This window comes from Carcharhinus amblyrhynchos, chromosome 3, assembly GCF_965287045.1.
Source record: "Carcharhinus amblyrhynchos chromosome 3, sCarAmb.v2.hapA, whole genome shotgun sequence".
Lineage (NCBI taxonomy): Eukaryota > Metazoa > Chordata > Chondrichthyes > Carcharhiniformes > Carcharhinidae > Carcharhinus > Carcharhinus amblyrhynchos.
In genome coordinates, this window is record NC_137326.1 from 68779634 (window position 1) to 68805228 (window position 25595).

Below are 25595 nucleotides of genomic sequence, written 5' to 3' on the forward strand. Positions count from 1 at the left end.
AGTTTTATATTCACCTGAAAGAAGGGATTTTAATTTAATGTCTCATTTGAAAGTCAGCATGAGCTTACATTTGCGGTCTTCCCTCAGTACTGCAGTGTGTGTCAACCTAGACCTTGTGCTTAAGGACAAAATTCTCTGAACTTGTCTGTTCCCACTGTGGTTCACTGCAGGTGAGAATGAAGGATTTGGCATTCCAGCCAAAACTCCATTCACTTTAACAGCATTGGAGAACTCCAGCTGCAAGCGAGGACAGTGATGTCTTTGCAATAGGACTTCGACCTATAACCTTTTGATTTAGAGGAGACATTGCTACTCACTGAATTACGTGACAGCTGGAGCTCCTTCTGAGGGTAATGGGTTTCTGGCTGTCAGACAGCCAGTGAATTCCATGAAGAGAGACTCTCAGTGGATGTTAACCCATGATCTGGAGGAGGGGGCTGAGTGTAGGGTGACAAAATTTGCTGATAACACGAAGATGAGTGGAAAAACGAATTGCATGGAGGGTGCAGAAATTCTGCAGAGAGATCTGGATAGGCTGAGTGAGTGGGCGAGGACCTGGCAGATGGAGTATAACATTAGCAAATATGAGGTTATACACTTTGGTAGAAATAATAGTTGGAGGGATTATTATTTAAAGCTGCAGCATGCTACAGTGCAGAGGGACCTGGGGGTCCTTGTGCACAAATCGCAAAAACTCAGTCTGCAGGGGCAGCAGGTGATCAAGAAGGTGAATGGAATGTTGGCCTTTACAGCGAGGGGGATAGAATATAAAAGCAGGGAGGTCTTGCTGCAACTGTACAGGGCACTGGTGAGGCCACAACTGGAGTACTGTGTGCAGTTTTGGTCCCCTTATTTGCAAAAGGATATATTGGCCTTGGGGGGAGTACAGAGAAGGTTCACCAGGCTGATACCGGAGATGAGGGGGTTAGCTTATGAGGAGAGATTGAATAGACTGGGTCTGTACTCATTGGAGTTTAGAAGGCTGAGGGGGGATCTCATAGAGACTTACAAGATAATGAAGGGGCTAGATAAGGTGGAGGTAGAAAGATTCTTTCCGCTTAGAAAGGAAAACAGAACTAGAGGGCACAGCCTCAAAATAAGCGGGGGGAGGGTAGTTTAGAATGGAGTTGAGGGGGAACTTCTTCACTCAAAGGGTGGTGAATCTCTGGAATTCTGTGCCCATTGAAGTGGTGGAGGCTACCTCGTTGAATAAATCTAAGTCACGGTTAGATAGATTTCTGATAGGCAAGGGAATTAAGGGTTATGGGGAGCAGGCGGGAAAGTGGAACTGATCCACTTCAGATCAGCCATGATCTTAGTGAATGGCGGGGCAGGCTCGAAGGGCTAGATGGCCTACTCCTGCTCCTATTTCTTGTGTTCTTAGTGTAGACTAGAAGGGATGGCCATTTTGTGATATTCAGTCCCAACGGGAGAAACTCCCTACTAGGAACACAATCTTGACATCTGCACATGTACGTTATCCATGTGAAAGTTTCTTTCCTTGGATTCAAAACAAATAAATACCACCAACAACAACAACACCAACCCACCCACCCACCCACCACCCCACCGCCCCCAAACAAGTTGGTAAAATTTCAGTTACGATTGGACAGTTGCCTGATTTTGAGATTTTTTTTGTACTAGCTTTCTTCATTGGGCCTCACTCTGGAGCTGCAACAACTGTTCATGAACATCTCCTGTCATTTATTTTAGGGAGTGAAGGAGTATTAGATACACTGAATATTCAGTATCAACTTTTAAGGGCTGAATCCATGAACAAATGCAAGCATTTAGATCTCACTTTCAGTTAGGAAATTTTAATACATTATTTCTCCAGATATGGGAGTCATTAATAAAGCCAGCATTTATTGTTTATGCCAAGCTGTCCTTGATAAGATGGTCATGAGCCACCTTCTAGAATCGCTCAGACCCATGTGGTGAAGACACTCTCACAGTGTGTTAGGGAGACAATTCCAGGATTTTGACTCAAGCAGTGAAGGAACACAATATGTTTCTAAGTCAGGATGGTGAGTAGTTTGGAGGGGAACTTATTGGTTATAGTGTTTCCATGTATTTGTCCTTGTCCTTCTTAGAATCATAGAATTCCTACATGCAGAAGAAGGCCACATGGCCCATCAAATCTGCACCGAATCTTTGAAAGAGCATTTTAGCTAGGCCCTCCCTCCCAACCCTATCTCCACTAATCTCCCTAACCTACACACCTTGGGACACTGCTGTGCAATTTAGCATAACCAGTTCACCTAACCTGCATATCTTTGGGGCAAAGGTCACAAGTCTGAAAGGTGCTGTCAAAGGAGTTTTGATGAGATGCAGCAATGCATCTTGTAGATGAAACACACGGCTGCTACAGGTGTTGGAGAGAGATTAAAGGGAAACTAATCTTACAGTACAGCAGGATTTAATACACGGGAAGGATTAAGAGGTTAAAGAATATTATCACAGCACTTTCCGTTTGAACAGACACCCTTCTGTGCATCATGAGGGATCATGCTTGTCTCAGCGCTCCTTGTTTAATCACAACTGATTGTAGATAGTCTACCTGTGGTACAAATGCACAGATGGAAATGTCAGGCAATTGGCTTCAGATACTAAGATCGAGGCTTGACAACATGATGATTAGACCCCTGACAGAGCCATTTGTTTCATACACTTGCCTTCCTTTAGTGCTCTTGTTCTGCTTACCAGCTTGCTCTGTTGGTATTTCATGCTGACAAAATCTAGTCTGACCTTCAGAGCTGCATACGCTGATTAAACACACCTCACACCTGCTATCATCTTCCAGCAAAATTACTGACATTTAACGCCAAAAGAGAAACAAAACAATTGTGCCCCTTTATATTCACTAAGGCTACTATTCGACCAGATAGAGGCAATGAATTGAAACTTTAATTGACAATTTTAGAAATAACCTGTGTTACATCCCACGGGAGCTCAACAGTGAATGCGAGAAACAGCCTGATTAATGTGTTTCTGGCAGACAGGGATTCGTATTTGAGAAAAAAAGGAACATTCCACTGTAACATTACAGCCTTCATCACATGCTCTCCATGTGGAAAGCTAGCTAAGGGGGAAACTACTAAACTTGTACCTTTTTTATCATTAGCAGAGTTTTCATTCCACTCAGGCATAGTGTATAGCAGGAGCAAATACTGCTTCCTGTATTCTTTGAGTGATAGGCAGAGAGACAGGCATCCACTTAGGGGCGATGTTCATGTAATGGTTGTGTTTATTAACTCATAATCGAGAGGCTTGGATCCTCAAATAATAACTCAGCAGAATATGAGAGTAATTTTCACCACCCTCAAAACGGCAGTTTGAGGATTTGAATTCAATTTTTAACGTAGTGTCAAACCCACTGGTTTACCCAGTCTGGTCTGGACATGACTGCAGTGACATATTAATGTAATTTACGCATACCTGCTCTATGAAGTGACCTAGCTAACTCCTAGGTTGTAGCAGAGCAATTAGCAATAGTCAGTAATTGCCAGAACATATATGAATCATATATGACACACACATCCTACAAATATGCTTTTGAAAATACATTTTAAAAATTGGGCACAGAAGACCAGTGCAACACACTGGTTAATCTGAGTCCGTTCAGTTTGTGAGGCATAACTTTTTTTTATTTGTTCCAGGGATGTGGGCATCGCTAGCTGGGCCAGCATTTATTGCCCATCCCTAATTGCCCTTGAATTGAGTGACTTGTTGGGTCATTACAGGGGGCATTTAAGACTGTCATTGCTGTGGGTCTGGAGTCACATGTAGGCCAGCCAGGTAAAAGATTTCCTTCTCTAAATGAGACATTAGTGAACCAAATGTGTTCTCAAGACAATGTTTTCTTGGTTATCATCAGAGTTTTAATTCCAGATTGTTATTGAATTCAGATTTCACCATTTGCTGTTGTAGAATTCAAACCCAGATATCTGGATTAGTCATCTAGTGACAATACAGGTGGAATAGTGTTAATGCTGCAGTCATGTTACAATGAAGTGCATGCTTTAATTGTAATTGGGAGCAGCTGAACTAATTGGGAAAGGTTGGAGCACCATTCTTAAGTATATATAAGAACTGGGGAGGAAAAGGGAGCTTTGCGCTTGCTGGATTATGTGAAAAATCTTTGTTAAAGAAAGACTAGTCCTCCTCAACTCAGTGAATTATAATATTATTAGCACTTTTAAAATTAGACAATAAATCACGGCCAGATGTTTGAATACAGTTATTTTTGAATATCTAGATGATGAGGCCAGAGACACTCCGGTTCCATGTATCCAGCGAGAAAGATGTTGGGGAAGGCTCTCACACTGGGTGCATTTTTATGAAATTCAGGCTTGTGTAATGCACAAGAGTTCTGGCCATTTGTTTAAGTGGTTGGAAAATCTCACGAATAGTAAAGCTCTTTGAACCATTCTGCCATGCAACTCTTTCTCTCTTCCACAACATCCACTTGGGAGAAAAGAAAAACAACTTGACTCTGGAAACTGAAGTATGGAACCCACATGAAGTAATAGTTTGCATTGAAGCTCGTCCAGAATGGGTAATGGAACAAATCTCCATTGTTTGAAAGCACAGAGATTTCAATGGGTGTTCCTCTAATCTATTTGTGAAGTGCAAACAGTAAGCTGAGGAACAGCATAGAACAGCGCAGTTGTCGGCCCTCAATGTTGCGCCGACCATAGGTGGCAGGAGGTCATTCTGGCCCTTGAGCCCATGCTGTGAGTCATGTGATCATGGCTGATCTGGATCTCAGCCCCATTTCCCTTTTGCTCCATATCTCTTAATGCCAACAAATTGTCCTGAAATTTTCAACTCTGCCCCGGCATCCATAGCCTTCTGAGGAGCAATTCCAGATTTCAATTTACTTTTTTGTGGAATTAGTGTTTCCTGACATCACTTATGAAGGATCATGGTCTAATTTCAAGAAGCCAAAATCCAGCACTGGGTGTAAATGTTGTCCATATATGTAAAGTATGGAAGGCTGAAGAAGCAGAATATGGAACTTAAACATGGTGTTCCATACAGAATCCTTTAGATCAATACAACAACAGCTCGTAAATATTTAGCACTATGTAGATATTTTATGTACTTTAAAACATCTGAAGGCTCCCCAAATGGTCTCCTTCTGCTCCGTAACAATTCTGCGGTTTTGATTCTAAAACATAAGACAAGACAACAAGCCATATAAATAGATACTAGGATAGGAAACCAGTTACTTGTTCAAAGAGAGAGTTTCTGATGATCAATGATGAGAGATCAGGAGAGGCAGATGGTTTTTGCAAGGAAATTCTGGAACACAGGGTCTTGGTAACTGAAGGCATGGTCACCAAGTCATGAACAAATGCAAACATTTTGATCTCACTTCCAGTAAGGAATTTTTAAATGTTATTTCTCCAGATAATGGGATTCATTATGAAGGCCAGCATTTATTGTTCAACCCTAGTTGCGCTTGAGAAGATGGTGGTAAGCCGCCTTCTTGAGCCGCTGCAGTCCCTGTGCTGTAGGTACACCCAGTGTAGTTAGGGAGAGAATTCCAGGATTCTGACCCAGCAATGATGAAGGAATGGTGATTTATTTCTAAGTCAGGATGTGAATGGCTTGGTGGCATTTCCATTCATCTGCGGCCCTTGGCCTGCTAAATGGTAGAGGTTTCAGGTTTAAAGGGTACTGTCTATGGAGTCTTGGTGAGTTGCTGCACTGCATCTTGTAGATGGTGCACAAGGTTGCCACAGGTGTTGGAGAGAGATTAAGTGGAAACTAATGTGACCATACAGCAGGATATAATATGTGGGAAAGATTAAGAAGTTAAAAATATTATCACAGCAGCACATTCCCTTTGAACAGACACCCTACTGTTCATCAGGAGAGATCTTGCTGATCAAATGTTGAGGACAACAAAAATCGGGGATAGGTCCGAGTCCAGATTCAAGTGGACGGATACGTGGACTGAAGGTCGGCGTGAAGCTACAGTGGATGTTGTTAGCTGCTGGCATAAACAAGAAGAGCTCTAGAGAACTGGCAACTCTTGTAGTTCCTGAATGTGAAGCAGTAATCTCAGTTCTCTGGATGGCAGACATGCACACGATACATACAAATGCTGCTGGAAAGAATCCAGTAGAGACAGTATTTGCATAAATTCAGTCCTCATAATATTAGCTGTTTAAATCCTTATTATTATTTTGACTAGACCAGAATGTGCGTGTGTCACAACATCATCTTGCAAAATCTGACACCAGCACAAACATTGCAAGCTGAGAAAAATTAATAAACTTGAATGCCTGTGTTTAGTGCATGTCTAAGACAGATAGAGAGGGAGCAAACTCTGGACGAGGCAGAAACAACAATAAAATAAATAAATGCTGCAAATCTGAAACAAAACCAGAAAAGCTGGAGGTACTCAACAGCTCTGACTGCATGGAGAGAATGTAGAAGGGCTAATGTTTCAAGTGCATTAGAACCAAAATGTATGGCTACACATACGACCAGAAGACTTAAAGAGACAACAGACTCAGAAAAAAACACTCTGTGGAAAGAAGTTATCGGACACCTCAATTCTGGAATAAACACAACATGTAACTTGGCTTGAGATGTCATTATTTGCACTGAAGCCACCATTCTGTGTATGTGACACTTTCCTTCCCCATTTTCATATTTTCAAATATGTCCCTGATCTTTCAGTTCTGAAGGGGGGTCCGCACCCAACATATTGACACACTTGATATAGAATAATGCAGCAATCACATTCTGATTCACAGCAATGTGTGTTCCAGTTATAGTTTTATTGTTTTCAGTTTTATAGCTATGTTTCTGTCTCCACAGATGTTAACTGACCTGCTGTGTATTTCCAGCTTTTTGTTACTTTATGATAAGTTACAGACATTCACTCAGTGGAAAAAGCAAGGAGGCCCTCAAACTTCCTTCTGGACTTCTGTTATGTGAAGTTTATAATCAGCAAGCCTGATTCAAAAAGAAAATACCCATGGGTTCAAAGGAAAAAACAGACTCACTACAGAATGATATGTCAAGCATTCTGATTCAGAGCAGAGAGTTCCAGTTACAGTTTTGTGATTTTGAATTGGACTGAAGTGGTTACCCAATCCGGGAAAACAGTTTTTGTTTAGTTGACCAATTCAACTTATCTGAACAGGAATCCATTTGGAAATCTATTTTCTGAAAAGAAAAAAGCAATCTAAACCAATTTGGTCTTGGTCTAAATGGAGTTCCTAGCAGGGGGGTCTCCATTGCTCTGTACAGGTACACATTGGGCCACAGCAAACAGCCATTGTTTGTATGAATTGAACTGCAGGTGATAAAAAAAAGACTCTTTCTGGCCCCTTCTCAATAACAAGCAACAATTTAAATGCTTTTCCGTCTGGCCAAAGTGCAATGGTTTTTGCTCAATACTGACCATCAGGTGGATAGACTTCTGACAGCTCTCCAGATATGAAACCAATAATCTTATGAACAGCAGGAGATTTGGTTATTTTGAAACAAAAGCCTAGAAGAAAATGAGTTGGAAGTGTTTCTTCTCTTTAAAAGAAAGCACAAGCTTTTTTTTCATTCTATTCACTTCTATTTCCTGCAGCTCCCTCTACAGTTCCCATCATGCACCAGGTGAGCTCTACAATGACCAGCATCACTTTGTCTTGGCCACAGCCTGATCAACCAAATGGGATCATCCTTGACTACGAACTGCGGTACTATGAAAAGGTACAGTGACTTTTATACAACCTGTGCATCATATCGGAAATGGCATCAATATTTTGTGCTTGCTGAGCTTATTGGTTTTATCGATTTGAAAACTTGGTAGATCCCATTGAAAAGTCAAAGTAAGTTTTGATTCAATCAAAAGATGTATTGAATCTCATTTTTGGAGCATCACATTTCAAGAATAATGAGTAATACCAAACTTGTGGAAAACATTAGTTAGGTGGCTATTCGAATACTGTGTGCAGTTTGGGGCACCTCTTTGTAGAGATGACATTAAAGTCAGATAGATCTTGGGATGCTGCCAACAGCGGGAAACTCTTATTCTGAAGAGAGACTTGAGATACTGAAACTATTTGCACTGGAGCGGAGAAGAGGAGATTTAATGGAGCTTTTTAAAGTAGTAAAGAGTTTTGAAAGGATGAAAAGAGAAAATCACTTGCTTTTGGTTGGAGTGCAAGATAAAATGGTCATTAAGAGAGTGAGAAGAGTGATTGGGAGAAATGTCTTCATGTGGAAGGTTTTTTGAAGTATGGGATATTTTACCATGTGGAGTGGATGAGGCAAAGACCATTGCATCTTTTAAGAGAAAATTAATAAGGAAAGTGGTAGAAAATAGAAGGGCCGGTCAGAGACTGGGAATCCTGCAGCCGGTCACTGCCTCCTGATTTCAAAAGCCTTTCCACAATCTACAAAGTACAAGTTAGGAATGTGATGCAATGCACACCTATCACTTCTCTGAATAGGTACAAATACAACGATGCTCAATAAACTTGGTACCATCTGGGACAAAGTTTTTTGCTTGATATAGCATCACTTCCAGCACCTTAAGTATTCACTCCTTCCACCCAGAACACCTATGGCTGCAGTGTGCACCATCTTTAAGATAAGATGCAACATCTTGATAAGTTTTGGCACCACCTCACAAACCTGTGACCACTGCCATCTCAAACCACAAGGGCAGCAGGTACATGGGGAACTCCACAACCTCCAAGTTAACCTTCAAGTCACATCCCATCCTGACTTGGAAATATGTCAGTATTTCTTTATCATCACTATTGCTATTCTGATTGGCGGTTGGTGACTAGTGGAGTGCTGCAGGGATCGGTGCTGGGGCCTCAGCTATTTACCATTTATATAGATGATGTGGAGGAGGGGGCTGAGTGTAGGGTGTCGAAATTTGCTGATGACACGAAGATAAGTGGAAAAGCAAATTGTGCGGAGGGTGTAGAAAGTCTGCAGAGGGATCTAGATAGGCTGAGCGAGTGAGCGAGGACCTGGCAGATGTAGTACAATGTTAGCAAGTGTGAGGTTATCCACTTTGGCAGGAATAATAGTAGGAGGGATTACTATTTAAAGGGCGAAAAGCTGCAGCATGCTACCATGCAGAGGGACCTGGGTGTCCTTGTGCATGAGTCGCAAAAACCCAGTCTGCAGGTGCAGCAGGTGATCAAGAAGGCGAATGGGATGCTGGCCTTTATAGCGAGGGGGATAGAATATAAAAGCAGGGAGGTCTTCCTGCAACTGTACAAGGCACTGGTGAGGCCACAGCCGGAGTACTGTGTGCAGTTTTGGTCGCCGCACTTGCGCAAGGATATTTTGGCCTTGGAGGGAGTGCAGAGGAGGTTCACTAGGCTGATACCAGAGATGAGAGGGTTGGACTATGAAGAGAGGCTGAATAGACTGTATTCATTGGAGTTTAGAAGGATGAGGGGGGATCTTATAGAGACGTATAAGATAATGAAGGGGACAGATAGGGTAGAGGTAGAGAGATTCTTCCCGCTCAGAAAGGACAGCAGGACTAGAGGGCACAGCCTCAAGATAAGGGGGGGTGGGGGCAGTTTAGAACAGAGTTGAGAAGCAACTTCTTCACTCAAAAGGTGGTGAATCTCTGGAATTTTCTGCCAGTTGAAGTGGGGGAGGCTACCTCGCTAAATATATTTAAGACACAGGTAGATAGGTTTTTGGTAAGCAAGGGAATTAAGGGTTATGGGGAGAAAGCGGGAAAGTGGAACTGAGCCACTACAGATCGGCCATGATCTTATTGAATGGCAGGGCAGGCTCGAAGGGCTAGATGGCCTACTCCTGCTCCTATTTCTTATGTTCTTATGTTCTTATCACTGGGTTAAAGTCCTGGAACACTCTATCCAACAACACTGTGGGAGAACCTTAACTAGAGGAATTGTGGCAGTTCAAGAAGACAACAAATAGGTGTGGCACGGTGGCACAGTGGTTAGTACTGCTGCTTCACAGTGCCAGGGATGGGGGTTTGATTTCCAGCTTGGGTCACTCTCTGTGTGTTTGCACGAGTTTCCTCCAGGCGCTCCAGTTTCCTCCCACAGTCCAAAGATGTGTGGGTTAGGTGGATGAGCCATGCTAAATTTCCCCTTGGTGTCAGGGGACTAGCTAGAGCAGGGGATTATGGAGATAGGGCCTGGAAAGGATTGTGGTCGGTGCAAACTTGATGGGTTGAATGGCCTCCTTCTGCATTGTAGATTCTATGATTCTATGAACTCACCACCTTATCAATGGCAACTAGGGAAGGACAATAACTGCCAATTTTTCCAGCAATGCCCAGAGCCCAAGAATTAATTAAATAAAACATAGGCCCATGAGGAGAGACAGGGCAGCATAATTGATTTTAGATTCGTAGATTCATAGAATCCCTACAGTAGAGCAGACAGATCAGAGAGAAGAACAGCCTTAGTTGCCAGACAGCTTGCAAGATACAACATTGACATTGCAGCCCTGAGCGAAACTCGTCTTGCCAACGTAGGTCGGTTGACTGAAACTGGAGGTGGATACACTTTTCTGGAGCGGTCGCGGCAGCGATGAGCGTCGTGATGCTGGAGTTGGATTCGCCGTCAGGAGTCACTTTGTTCGGAAATTTGATAGTCTAGCCAAGGGTGTGAACGACCGGCTTATGACATTACAGCTTCCGCTACAGAACAGAAGTCAAGCCACTCTGAACAATGAACAACCCGGACGAGATGAAAGACAAACTCTACAAAGAACTAGACGCCCTACTATCAGCAGTGAGCAGTACCGACAAGCTGATCTTGCTTGGCAATTTCAATGCAAGAGTAAGGTGTGTCTGCAATCTGGGAGGGAGTCATTGGGAGGCATGGAGTGGGCAAGTGTATCAGTAATGGCCTACTCTTACTGAAGACCTATGCAGCACACGACCTCCTCATCACCAACACAACTTCCATCTGCCTACCCATAACAGCACCTCCTGGATGCACCCTCACTCTAAGCATTGGCATCTTATTGACTATGTCATTGTCAGGAGAAAAGACAGGCAGGATGTCAGAGTGACCAAGGCCATGTGTGATGCTGACTGCTGGACAGGTCACAGGCTCATTGTCTCCAAAATGAGGTTCCGCATCAGACCCAAGAGGCGACCACAAGGAAGCAAGATTATGAAAAGAATCAATGTGGCCAAGCTAAAGAACCCCAGCATAGCTTCAGCACTGGCTGAAGACTTAGAAATCAAGCTTGCTGACCTACACCGAGCAGGCTATGCTGAGGACGACTGGGAATGCTTCAGGGATGCTATCCATACATCTGCACTGAAGATGCTCAGGCCCTCCACCTGCAAGCAGTATGATTGGTTTGATGAAAATGATGAGGAGATACAGGAGCTACTTGTTGAAAAGCACCATCTTCATCGGGCCTGTCAGAACGACCGATCATCAGCTGCCAAGAAAAATGCTTTTACCAATGCTCACAGAACAGTCCAGAATAAACTGCGTAAAATGCAGGATGCCTGGCTGAGCGCCAAGGCAGATGAAATACAGGGTTACGCTGATAGAAACGACTTGAAACGGTTCTATGAAGCCCTCAACACTCTCTACGGACCTCAATCTCTTGGGAGCTCCCTCCTCCTGAGTACAGATGGTATAACTCTCATTACAGAGAAGGCTCAGATCCTGCAGAGATGGGCTGATCACTTTGAAGCGATCCTCAACTGACCGTCATCTATTAACGATGAGGCAATAGACAGGATTCCCCAGGTTGATATCAACAGTGCCATGGATGACCCACCGGTAGTAGCCAGTCACAAAGGCTGCCAGCCTGCTATCCAGTGGCAAAGCCCCAGGGGCAGATGCCATACCCGCAGAGATCTACAAAGCTGCTGGTCCCGTACTTATCGAGAAGCTCACTGAGTTGTTCCAGTCCTTTTCCTCAGGAACTTAAAGATGCTTCCATCGTACACCTCCACAAAAAGAAGAGCAATCGGCAAGTATACAACAACCACCGAGGAATCTCGCTGCTCTCCATCACAGGAAAAACCCTCACAAGAGTCCTGCTAAATCGTCTGGTCACTCATCTGGAACTGGACCTGCTTCCAGAGTCACAGTGAGGCTTCCGCAAAGGTCATGGAACTATTGACATGATTTTTGCTGCATGCCAACTTCAGGAGAAGAGTCAGGAACAGAATCGTAAGCTCTATACAACCTTTGTTGACCTTGCGAAAGCCTTTGACACTGTCAGCCGACAAGGCCTGTGGAGGATCATGTCAAAGTTCAGCTGCCCTCCCCAAATTCTTTCAGGTGGTATGCCAGTTCCTTGATGGCATGATGGCCAGAGTACTGGATGGCGGAGAATCCTCTGAGGCATTCCCAGTCACCAGTGGCATCAAACCGGGCTGTGTGCTCGCACCCATGCTGTTCAGCATGATGTTTACTGCCATGCTGAATGATGCCTTCCAGGACAGTGTTGCTGGAATCAGCCTGAAGTACAGAGTGGATGGGAAGCTTTTCAACCTGAGGAGACTTCAAGCTATTACCAAAGTGAAGGAGACTGTTCTGAGAGACTTCCTCTTTGCCGATGACTGCGCCCTGTATGCTGGCTCAGAGCCAGAGATGCAATTCAGTATGGACAAATTTTCCACGGCTTGTGACAACTTTGGACTCACCATCAACATTAAAAAGACCGAAGTCACGCACCAGTCGGCTCCTCGTGCACCATACACAGAACCCATAATCACAATCAAAGGGCAGAAACTACAGGCAGTGGACCAGCTCACTTATCTTGGCAGCACCCTCTCCCAAGCAGTGACTATTGATACACAAGTTAACTGCAGAATAGCAAAGGCAAGTTCTGCTTTCAGTAGACTGCACTCCACTGTATGGGAACATTGAGGAATCAACCCAGCAACAAAACTGAAGGTCTACAGCGCCACAGTACTCACTACCCTCCTGTATGCCTGTGAAACGTGGACTGTGTATCGAAGGCATGCAAGACAGCTCAATCATTTCCACATGACTTGTCTTCGCAGAATATTACACATCCGATGGCAAGACAAAGTACCAGACACTGAAGTTCTCTCTAGAGCAAGTCTACCATCAGTCCACACACTGCTGATGAGAGCGCAGACGCGGTGGGCAGGTCATGTCATCCGTATGTCAGACAAGCGCATACCCAAGCAGCTCCTTTTTGGGGAACTCTCTGCTGGAAGGCGCTGGCATGGAGGGCAGAAGAAACGTTTCAAAGACACTCTCAAAGCCTCCCTGAAGTCGCTTGACATTGACACGACCACCTAGGAAACGCTGGCACAAAACCACCCTACCTGGCGCTGCTTCATCCACAAAGGCTGTCAAGTTTACGAAGCAAGGTGTATTGCTGAAGCACAACTTAAGCGCGAGCTGCGCAAGTCCAGAGCCACCAGCGCAACAACTACAGTGTCTACACAAGTCTGTCCAATATGTGCCAGGACATTCCGTGCCTGAATTGGCTTGATCAGTCATCTTCTGACACACCGCAACCAGCCTCAAAATGACTAAGGTGTTGAGGTCCTCATTGATGACGATGGACAAACAACAACACTACAGAAGGAAGCCATTCGACCCATGATGCCTGTGTCAACCATGTCCCACCCAGGCCCTATTCCTGTAACCCACACATTTACCCTGCTAATCCCCGACACTAGGGTTAATTAAGCACAGTAAGAAGTCTCACAGCACCAGGTTAAAGTCCAACAGGTTTATTTGGTAGCACAAGCTTTCAGAGCACTGCTCCTTCATCAGGTGAGTGATCAGTCCAACGCCAGAATCACCACATCTTAATGTAGCATGCCAGTCAACCTAACCCGCACATCTTTGAACTGTGGGAGGAAACCAGAGCACCCAGAGGAAACCAATGCAGACACAGGGAGAACATGCAAACTCCACACGGACAGTGACCCAAAACAGGAATCGAACCCAGGTGCCAGTGCTGTGAGGCAGCAGTGCTCACCCACTGTGCCACCGTGCTAATCAATAATGTAAATAGTGTAATAATGAGCATTGAGTGAAATTGTGACGGACTGCGAACTGTAGTGGAATTCCACCAGAGTGAACAAGATGAAGCAACGCAGCTATCTTAATAGGCATATTAATACTGAAGATCTTCAGGAGGAAGGGGTTGGGATAAGAAGTTGAGAAAGCAGCGGCAGAATGAAGTAGCCAGTACGGATGAAGAGTTCCCGAAGGAGCACAATGGCGGAAGTTGAGAGCAGGGGGATAATGAGGCAGAGTTGTGGTGCAGATGAAGAGAACCTGCTTTTTGAGGGTTGCAGTGACTGGATTACTCTAACAAAGATCTAACACAAATCGAATGAACTTCCCTAGTGTGGTAAATGTCAATGATTTTACCAACATTTCATCCATAGTTGTGCTTTAAGGGTGGAATTGTCTCGCTCTTCCTGCTGATGGAGTCTTCCAGTCCTGCTGAAGTTGACTCCCACTGGGATTTCCCCAGTGACAGCACAGGCAAGGAATTTAAATCATCATTGAATTCGATGGGATCAGAAGATCGCGTTAGCGGCCGATAACGAACTGTCCCCACTGCTGGAAAACCAGCCACAAGAGATGGCAGGAAGGAGTTGAAGAATTCCACCCAAGTTTGTAATTTGGGGCTCAGATACAGTTTTTTGACTCCTTTTAATTTAGTTATTTAATCTAGTTCAAATGTGACAAGAAGATGCTAAATTAAGAAGGATAAATAGTCTGTGAGTCATTGTGGAACGATGAATCTTGAACAATTGAAAAGATGGTAGTACAGCTTCAAGGTAATCAACATATCTCATCCCTGGTAAATGTCCTGATGAGTGCAGGAAGAAAAATTTCAGCAAAGGAGTCTTTTGTTATGACTGTATTGCATGTGATGTGGAGTGCAATTAATTTTCACTTGGGAAACATGGTTTTATGAATGGGGCTCAACATTGTTATGGGCAAATTATATTTGAAGAACTTGATTCAGTTCTTTGAAACAGGCGAGAAGGTTGTTGTTCTGTATATTGTCTTTGATAGATTGCCTCATAATATGGACAATCCTTTCTGTTGCCATGTACCCACATCAGCTTCTCTCTTCAGGAATATGTGTAGAATGTGTTCAATACTAAGCAAATCTGCCTCTTTGTCAATGTGCCTTAATTTTAAGCAGAATAGTTGTGGCATCAATTGTTTTTTTTCTCTTTCAACAGCAACCATGCTTGTGGCTGCCCTGAGAGAAACTAATACTTTGTTCCCAATTCTAATCATTGAAAGTGGGCTGAGAGTGCCCTAAAGTCATTTCACAGTTGACGGAGATGAGAGCAGTGTTAAAACCAATCAGTCCAGGCTGAATTTGTGTCTAGGGCGCAGAGATATGCTAATCTGTGTCATTCAGAGCCTAGCACAGAATATTTTTAACCTCTCTGAATAAATTTGGTAAGTACTTAGATGGAAAATGTTTTCAGAACACAGCCTTTTCTGCTAATTTGCATTAGCCAATGAAAAATCCCAAATGATGTGACCATAGCCTTCAGTTATTTATAGGAACAACCACCAGCTAGTTGTAGAAATGAGCTGGTTAGTGGATTAGATTGTTAACTGTTTATGAAATCAAGTTAACTATTAATCATTGGATCAAATCTTCAGTTGGTTATAAGACCAGGTTGTCAAGTAAGGCTTCCTTTGTATTTTCTTTCTTGCTCTGTATCTTGCAGCTTCTCCTGCCATACGATCAAACAAAGACAGTTAATTTATTTTCATATTCATTCATGAGATGTGGGCACTGCTGGCTAGGCTAGCATTTATTCTTCATCCCTAAAACGGGAGGCAACTAATCATCTCCAGCAGTCTTATTGCACAGATAGAGAAACAGACATCTTTCCAAGTTTTCAAACTGAACATTTCCTGTCTTCACCTCAAAACCGCCTTTATCTTTTCCCCTGCTTCATACCTGTGGATGTGAAAGTCAGTGCTCGTGGCTTTTATTGATTAATGTGGCAGCAGTTCAGTCTTCATGAACTGTAAAACAGCTAAGGTAAAAAAAACAGATCTGGTAGGTCTTCTGCTCATCAAGTTGTGGGAGATTCATGCAGGGCAAGGGGTCACTTTCCCATTCAACACATTCCAGTTCAGCACCAGGCAGGTCAGGCTGGAGCTTGTGTTCTGTCCCTCATCGCACTGTGTAGCTCCAGTGCATTTAAAATAAAATAAATGAAGTTCCAGGCTTATCTTTCCTTGCATGGATGAGCCATGGTACTGTAAACCCACTCGCTGTGGGCTACATTGTCCTGAAATGACATTAAAAGTGAAATATTGACTTTTTGAGACTAGAATCCAAATTTATACCGAAAGTGAATCCCTTTAACAGAAGTATTGATTTGATGATATCCAGAATGTTTTTCTGTTCCATTTGAATACATTGCTTTTCTTTAAATGTTACCATCAAAAATACCTCTGACTGTTTCTTTTGATGTCTCACAGACAAGGGAAGTAATTGTACTCCCTGCAGAGTGAACATAATGACATAAAATGCTGGTTATTAAGGAATTGCAGCCACTATCAATGGACTGGTAATTTTCTATTGCATTTTCATTCCGTTCTTCTCAAAGATTTGTTGTCTTTCAATGACGATAATAAAGTATTTATTTAAAAGCTGCATCTTTCTTCTTTTTGAGAACCGATTTGGGCTAGCAGATTATTATAGCACAGAAACAAGCTTTTTTTTATTCTTTCACAGGATGTAGGCTTTGCTGGCTGGGTCAGCATTTATTGCCCATCCCTAATGGCCTTTGAGAAGGTGGTGGTGGTCAGCTGCCTTCTTGAACCGCTGCAGTCTGTGTGGTGTAGGTACACAGTGCTGGTGGAAAGGGAGTTCCAGGATTTTGACCCAGCAACAATGAAGAAACTGATATATTTCCAAGCCAGAATAGTGAGTGGCTTGGAGGGGAACTTGCAAGTGGTGTTCCCATGCATTTGCTGCTCTTATCATTCGAGGTGGCCGTGGCCATTGGTTTGGAGGCTGCTATTGAAGGAGCCTTGGTGAGTTGCTGTGTGCTTGTTATAGATAGTACACACTGTTGCCACTGTGCATCAGTGGTGATGGGGGAGAGTGGATGTTGAAGGTAGTAGATAGGGTGTCAAACAAGTGGCTGTTTTATGCCGGATGGCATTGATGTTCCTGAGTGTTGTTGAAGTTGCAGTCGTCCAGGCAAATGGAAATATTCCATCACACTCTTTACTTGTGCCTTATAGATGGTGGACAGGCTTTGAATAGTCGGAAGACGAGTTATTCACCACAGAAGATCCAGCCTCTAACCTGCTTTTGAAGTCACAGTATTTATGTGGCTGGTCCAGTTCAGTTACTGATCAATGGTAATCCCCAGGACATTGATGGTGTTAGATTCAGCAATCATAATGCCATTGAATGTCAAGGGGCAACGGTTAGATTCTCCCCTGTTAGTCTCTTGTTAGAGATTACCATTGCTTGGCATCTGTGTGTGATGTAATTGTTACTTGCCCAAGCCTGGATATTGTCTTGCTGCATTTGGACATAGACTGCTTCAGTATCCAAGGAGTCACGAATGGTGGTGAACATTGTGCAGTCATCAGCAAATATTCCCACTTTTAAACTTATGTTGGAAGGAAGCCCATTGATGAGACAGCTGAAGATGATTTGGCCTAGGGCACTACTCTGCATTGATGTCCTGCAGCTGAGATGATTAACCTCCACAACCAGTTTCGCTTGTACTAGGTATGACTCGAGCCAGCAGAAAGCTTTCCCCTCTTTCAGCTTTGCGAGGGCTCCTTAACGCCACGCTTGGTCAAATGTAGCCTTGATGTCAAGGGCTGTCACTCTCACCTCACCCCTGGCATTCAGCTGTTTTGTGCATGTTTGAGTTATGCCTGTAATGAGGTCAAGAGCTGAGTGCCTCTGGCAAAACCCAATTTTCTGCAAAAATAGAAACCAACAGCACCCAAATTGAATGTTGTGTTGAAGGCCTGCAAATAATGTCCCTGGAAGGCCAAAAAACATCCACCTCTCAGCCGGCCTCGGGTTTCAGAAATATGAAATCTTATTTTCCATGAATTGAACCAAAGATTATGATAGATGGAAATTGATCTTCTACCAAGAATTCTACAATGACCAACAACTGCAGGGTACAAAACCAAATCAATCAGTTTAATCCACATTGGGACATCCCACGCATGTTCTTTTTGGTGCAAGTGTAGACTGATGCAAGAGTTACTGCAGGCTTGCTGTGAAATGCAGATCATTCATTAACATCCAAAGCACGGTCACCATATCCCTCCAAGAAACTTGTAGGGGAGGATTTCAGCTTTTGGAGTGTCACTCCATAAAAGAAAATGCCTGCAGCACTCACCACACATCACACTCACCATTTGCCCACTTGTCTCATTATGAACCTCAGTGGCAGCGTGTCCACACTCTGCTTAAAGATCACGTCACTAAAATGTGCATCCCAGCCCTTGGCTGATAGTACATTTTGTTTGCTGATGATTCCCATGTTTAGCAGCTCCAAGGTGGAACAGGTGAGTTTGTTGGCATTGAGTCTTTGTCATATCACACTGAGATTTGAGACTCGAAAGGCCTGCTCCTTTCCATCTCCCAGCAAAACACATTGGGGGAAGTGAGTGGTTGGAGATGGCTGGTTATGTAAGTGTCTGAAATGAAAGGAAAGAAAAAAGACTCGTTTGCAAACAAGTCAAATATTAAACCCATTATAATACAGTGCTATAAAGAGTTTTGTTCAAATCACAAGCACAGGTTCTTAAGAGGCAGTGACAGCAGTAGTCTGTATTCCAGTCTAATCTTGTCATTCTTTGCATTGTTCAACATATTTAGTGCAACATAAATAATAGCAAAAGAACATTTCTTGAATAATCAGGAAGAAACAGTGCAGGAAATCCACAGTAGATCTGTTAGTTTCTGAAGGGAGAAGGTTCAGATATTTCTGGTCTCATCTTTCACATTCAGAATGATTACAGAGAAAAGATGAGAGAATAAAACCAAATGGAGAAGGAATAACCAATCAAAGGAGAGGGCAGTAATAATTTAATTACCACCCTCCTCATGAATTAGTATTAGTTTGTAATCAAGTGACTTCAAACTTTTTTGGAAATAAAAGTCCAGGTGAGGGCAACAGACGGCTAAGGTGATTAGCAGTTGCAGGTCACATTTGCATAAGTGTAGTCACTGCGACCAGAAGGTGGGTTTCCAGAAGACACCTTCCTACTTGGAGTGTAGACAAGTGGCCAGGTGAGGGCAGCAGAGTGGTGAAGTTGATTGATGGTTGTAGGTCACATTTGCATAAGTGCAGTCACTATGGCCAGAATGCGGTTTGTGAAGGAGCTGCTGTGAAGGGACAGTTAAACCCCAAACACTATTACAGTGTTTCCTTCCCCACCCTCTCTTCTAACCAAAAAAAGAGTTGGCAGGAGGACCACAAGCGAGGGACAGATGAGTTGAGATTTTTTCATTCTTTTATTTATGTAAGGGCAATATGGCAGTGGCATGCTCCTCCTGTCAGATGTGGGCAATTAGGGAGCAATCTAGTCTCCCTGACAACTTTGTCTGCAAGAAGTGTGTCCAGTTGCAGCTCCTCACCACATTGTTCGGTTAGAATGGCAGGTGGATGCACTGCAGAGCACATGGCAGAGAGTGTGATAGACACTAGTTACACAGAGGTTGTCACACCACCACCAGACAGATCAGGCAAAAGCAGGACAGAGAGCAAGGGAAATCCAGTCACCCATCTACCCATCAGACAGGTAGATGGGTGACTGCCAGAAGAGGCAGGCCGGTGGTGCAGGAGTTTCCTGTGGCTATTCCCCTTTCAAACAGGTATATTGTTTTGGATACTGTTGAGGGGGGTAGCTTGTCAGGGGGAGATACCAGCAGCAGCCAGGCCTGTGACACCACAACTGGTTCTACTGTGGGACAGGATCGGGCAAAGAGCAAGTGAGCAACAGTAATAGGGAACCAGCTAGTTAGAAGCTCAGACAGATGTTTCTGAGGCCTCGATCGAGACTCCAGGATGGTGTGTTGCCTCCCTGGTGCCAGGGTCAAGGACATCTCTGAGCGATTGCAGGACATTCTTAAGGGGGAGGGTGAGCAGCCAGAGGTTGTTGTACATATCGGAACCAACGACATAGGTAGAAAAAGGGATGAGGTCCTGAAGTGTGAATATAGAGAGTTAGGCAGAAGGCTAAGGTGCAGGACCTCGAAGGTGCTAATTTCAGGACTACTATCGCTGCCACGTGCTAACGAGAGTATGAATAGGAGGAGTAGGCAGATGAATGCCTGTCTTGAGAGCTGGTGCAAGGGGAAAGGAATTAGAATTTTGGATCACTGGGATTTTTTCTGGAGAAGGGCTGACCTGTTCAAGAGGGATGGGTTACATTTGAACTGGAGGGGGACTAACATCCTGGCAGGGAGGTTTGCCACTCAGGAGGGTTTAAACTAGTTTGGCAGGGGGTTGGGATCCAAAGCTGTCGGGTGACAGAAGAGAAGTTTGCGAACAACACAGAAGTTAAAGAGAGCACATTAAGTAGTAAAGGCAGTGTCAGTAATCCTAGTACCAGACAGATCAGGCAAAAGCAGGACAGAGAGCAAGGGAAGTCCAGATTATTTGTTTCAATGCAAGAGTCCTGACGGGCAAGGCAGATGAACTCAGGGCATGGATGGGTACGTAGGACTGGAATATTATAACAATTTCTGAAACACTCCTAAGGGAGGGACAGGATTGGCAGCTCAATGTTCCAGGGTACAGATGCTATAGGAAAGATAGAATAGGAGGTAAGAGAGGAGAGGGAGTTGCACTTTTGATTACGGAAAGCATCATGGTCAGACTGAGAGGAGATATATCTGAGGGTTTGGCCACTGGGTCTACATGGGTAGAACTGAGAAATAAGAAGAGGGAAATCATTTTGACAGGGTTGTACTATAGGCCCCAAATAGTCAGCGGGAAGTTGAGCAAATATGTAAGGAGATTACAGATAGTTCCAAGAAAAATAGAGTGGTAATAGTCAGAGATTTTAATTTTACCAACATTGACTGGGACAGCCATAGTATTAGAAGCTTGGATGGAAAGAAATTTGTTGAGTCTCATTCACTCTGTTGATGGCCCAACTTGAGAGGGGGCAAAACTTGACCTCCTCTTGGGAAATAAGGAAGGACAGATGACAGAAGTGTTAGTGAGGGATCACTTTGGGATCAGTGACCATAATTCTATTGGTTAAACACAGCTATGGAGAATGATAGGTCTGGCCCAAAAGTTAAAATTCTAAACTGGGACAAGGCCAATTTTGATGGTATCAGGCAGGAACTTTCATAAGTTAACTGGGGGAGTCTGTGGGAAGGTAAAGGAATGTCTGGTAAGTGGCACGCTTCCAAAAGTGTGTTATGATGTGGATGTGCCAGCGTTGGACTGGGGTAAACACAGTAAAAGGTCTGACAACACCAGGTTTTAGTCCAACCGATTTATTTGATAGTAAACTCACAAGCTTTTGAGGGGACTCCCTCTTCGTCAGGTGAATGGAGAGTTCTGGCCTCGGACAGAGCATATAAAGCACAGACAGTTTAGAGATTACTGATTAGAATGCGAATCTTTACACCTAACCTGCTGTTCAAGTCCTAAAGTGGCTAACAATGTGTGTGGAAGGAGCACTGAGCACAGGTTAAAGAGACAATGGAGACAATACACATCTCTTTAACCTGTGCTCAGTGCTCCTTCCACACACATTGTTAGCCACTTTAGGACTTGAACAGCAGGTTAGGTGTAAAGATTCGCATTCTAATCAGTAATCTCTAAATTGTCTGTGCTTTATATGCTCTGTCCGAGGCCAGAACTCTCCATTCACCTGACGAAGAGGGAGTCCCCTCAAAAGCTTGTGAGTTTACTATCAAATAAATCGGTTGGACTAAAACCTGGTGTTGTCAGACTTAAAAGTGTGTTAACCAGGGTTCAGGGTAAACACATTCCTCTTAGAGTGAGGGCAAGGCTGGCAGAAGTAGGGAACCCTGGAAGACTTGGGATATTGAGGCCCTGGTCAAGAAGAAGAAAGAGGCACATGACAGGAATTGGCAGTTGTGATCAAATGAATCCTTTAAAGAGTATAGGGAGTGTAGGAGTAAAGTTAAAAGAGAAATCAGGAGGGCAAAAAGGGGACATGAGATTGTTTTGGCAGATAAGGCAAAGGAGAACCCAAAGAGCTTCTACAAATACATAAAGGGCAAAAGAGTAACGGGGGAGAGAATAGGGCCTCTTAAGGATCAACAAGGTCATCTATGTGTGGATCCACAAGAGATGGATGAGATCCTAAATGAATATTTCTCATCAGTATTTACTGTTGAGAAAAGTATGGATGTTAGTGAACTTGGGGAAATAAGTAGTGTTGTCTTGAGGAGTGTACATATTACAGAGAAGGAGATGCTGGAAGTCTTAAAGCGCATCAAGATAGATAAATCCCCGGGACCTGATGAAGTGTGGGAGGCTATAGAGGAAATTGTGGGTCCCTAGTTGAGATATTTGCATCATCGATTATCACAGGTGAGGTGCCTGAAGATTGGAGAGTGGCAAATGTTGTGCCTTTGTTTAAAAAGGTCTGCAGGGAAAAGCCTGGGAACTGCAGGCCAGTGAGCTTCACATCTGTGGTGGGTAAATTGTTGGAATGTATTTTGAGAGACAGGATCTACAGGCATTTAGAAATGCAAGTACTAATTAGGGACAGTCAGCATGGTTTTGAGTGAAAAATCATGTCTCACAAATTTGATTGAGTTTTTTGAAGGGGTAACCAAGAAGATAGATGAGGACAGTGCAGTTGATGTTGTCTACATGGACTTTAGCAAGGCCTTTGACAAAGTACCGCTTGGTAGGTTGTTGCATAAGGTTAAATCACACGGGACCCAGGGTGAGGTATGTAAATGGATAGAAAATTGGCTTCTTGACAGAAGCCAGAGGCTGGTTATCAAGAATTGTTTTTCAAATTGGAGGCCTGTAACCAGCAGTGTGTTATTTGTCATTTATATTAATGATTTGGATGAGAATATGGGAGGCATGGGTAGTAAGTTTGCAGATGACACCAAAATTGGTGACACAGTGGACAGTGAAGAAAGTTATCTCCAATTGCAATGGGATCTTGATCAATTGGGTCAGTGGGTGGACGAATGGCAGATGGAGTTTAAATATGAGGCGATGCATCTTGGTAGATTGAACCAGGGCAGGACTTACTCAGTTAATGGTGGGGCATTGGAGAGAGTTACAGAACAATGAGATTGAGGGGTACATGTTTATAGCTCCTTGAAAATGGAGTCACAGCTGGACAGAGTGGTGAAGAAAGCATTTGGCATGCTTGGTTTCATTGGTCAGAACATTAAATAGAGGAGTTGGGATGTCTTGTTGAAGTTGTACAAGACATTGGTAAGACCATACTTGGAATACTGTGTGCAGTTCTGGTCACCTTATTATAGAAAGGATATTATTAACCTAGAAACATTGCAGAAAAGATTTACTAGGATGCTGCCAGGACTTGATGGATTAAGTTATAAGGAGAGGCTGAATAGACTGGGACTTTTTTCTCTGGAGTATAGGAAGCTGAGGGGTGACCTTATAGAGGTCTATAAAATAATGAGGGGCATTGACAAGGTAGATAATCAATAGCTTTTCCCAAAGGTAGGGGAGTCTAAAACTAGAGGGCATAAGTTTAAGCTGAGAGAGGAGAGATTCAAAAGTGTCCAGAGGGGCAATTTTTTTCACACAGAAGGTGGTGAGTGTCTGGAACAAGCTGCCAGAGTTAGTAGTAGAGGTGCGTACAATTTTGTCTTTTAAAAAGCATTTAGATAGTTACATGGGTACGATGGGTATAGAGGAATATGGGCCAAATGTGGGCAATTGGGATTAGCTTCAGGGTTTTTTTAAGAAAAAAAGGGTGGCACGGACAAGTTGGGCCAAAGGGCCTGTTTCTATGCTGTAAACCACTATGATTCTGTAAATCACCATTATAACGAAGACTGATCTGGAAGGTTCCTTCTGAAAGTGTGAAGCAATTCTAATAGTAACCTTCAAAAGGGAAAGTGTGGGGGAAAGGAGGGGAGTGGGAGTAATAAGATATCTCTCAAAGGGCTGCACAGACGCAATGAGGCCATGATCTCCAACCTGTGTTAAGTATCTATAATACCAATTATTCCTCGCTGCTGATACATGAGTTTTCACTAAAACTGCATCTGATCTGAGATAACCACTGGTCAATCACTAGTCAATTTGAGTGTGTCATGGAGGAAAGCCACATCAGGTGGATGCAGTTGGAATTTTGCTTTTAATATTTCATTGGTAAAATCCTCTCAGTTAGGCACCAACCAACCTCCTTTCTGGGGAGAAACTAGATCATGAGGAAGGAGGAATATACTCACCCCAGGCCCCAATCAAATCATTTGTATTGTCCTCAGAATAGCTGACAGTGTTGAACTGACCTGTGATTGCACCAGATATGAATCGTTGACAAACTGGGTGACTGGCAACCTCTGCTTCCAGTCACTTAATACCAGCCCTGAGAAATTGTTCAGCACATTAGTGGCTAATTAGTTTATAATTAGGTAAACCTGCACTGAAACCAAAGACAATGTGTAATTAATCATTCTGACCCAGAATTTCCTTCACATCATTTGCACTGCTATTGTACCTTTAAACAAAGTGGCACATGCACGATCAGAGGATGGTAAAAGAAAGAATTTACAGAGGGTTACTAGCACAGAAACAGACCATTCGGCCCAGCCAGTCTATTCCAGGTAGTACATCAGAGACCTATAATGTAATAATGAAGCCAGGTGTGAGCTTGGATCTCAAACCCAGGGTCTCTGTTGAGACAAATGGAGATTTTCCAGCATATTCTGTCTTTGGAATCATGGATAATACGACACAGATCAGGGATCACTTGCCTCATTTTGTCTGTCCAGCTCTTTGAAAGAATCATCCCTACCCCCTTTCCTTTCCCCACAATCCTGCAATATTGTCACCTAGCCAGTGTTGTTCCTTTGTTTAAGAAGGGTAGCAAGAATAATCCAAGTAATTACAGGCCAGTGAGCCTTACATCAGTGGTGGGGAAATTATTGGAGAGGATTCTTCGAGACAGGATTTATTCCCACTTGGAACTAAGTGGACGTTTAGCAAGAGGCAACATGGTTTTGTGAAGGGGAGGTCATGTTTCACTAACTTGATCAAGTTTTTCAAGGAAGTGACGAAGATGTTTGATGAAGGTAGGGCAGTGGATGTTGTCCTCATGGACTTCTGTAAGGCATTTGACAAGGTCCCTCATGGCAGACTCTTGCAGAACATGAAGTCGCATGGGATCAGAGGTGAGCTGGCAAGGTGGTTAGCGAACTGGCTCGGTCATAGAAGACAGAGGGTAACAGTGGAAGGGTGTGTTTCTGAATGGAGGGCTGTGACAAAGGTGTTCCTCAGGGATCAGTACTAGGACCTTTGCTGTTCATAATATATATCAATGATGTGGAGGAAAGTGTAACTGGTTTGATTCGTAAGTTTGCAGATGACATAAAGATTGGTGGATTTGCAGATCGCGATAAGGACCATCAGAAGA

At 43.5% G+C, this 25595-nt stretch overlaps 1 protein-coding gene across 1 annotated transcript in view; it reads left to right on the forward strand.

The window, feature by feature from the left end:
• Positions 1–25595, forward strand: part of LOC145340550 (ephrin type-B receptor 1) — a 555098-nt gene that overhangs the window by 423738 nt on the left and 105765 nt on the right. Inside the window, exon 6 of the mRNA XM_080185026.1 lies at positions 7604–7728. Coding sequence (XP_080041152.1) covers positions 7604–7728 — 125 coding nt within the window. The remainder of the gene's footprint in view (positions 1–7603; positions 7729–25595) is intronic.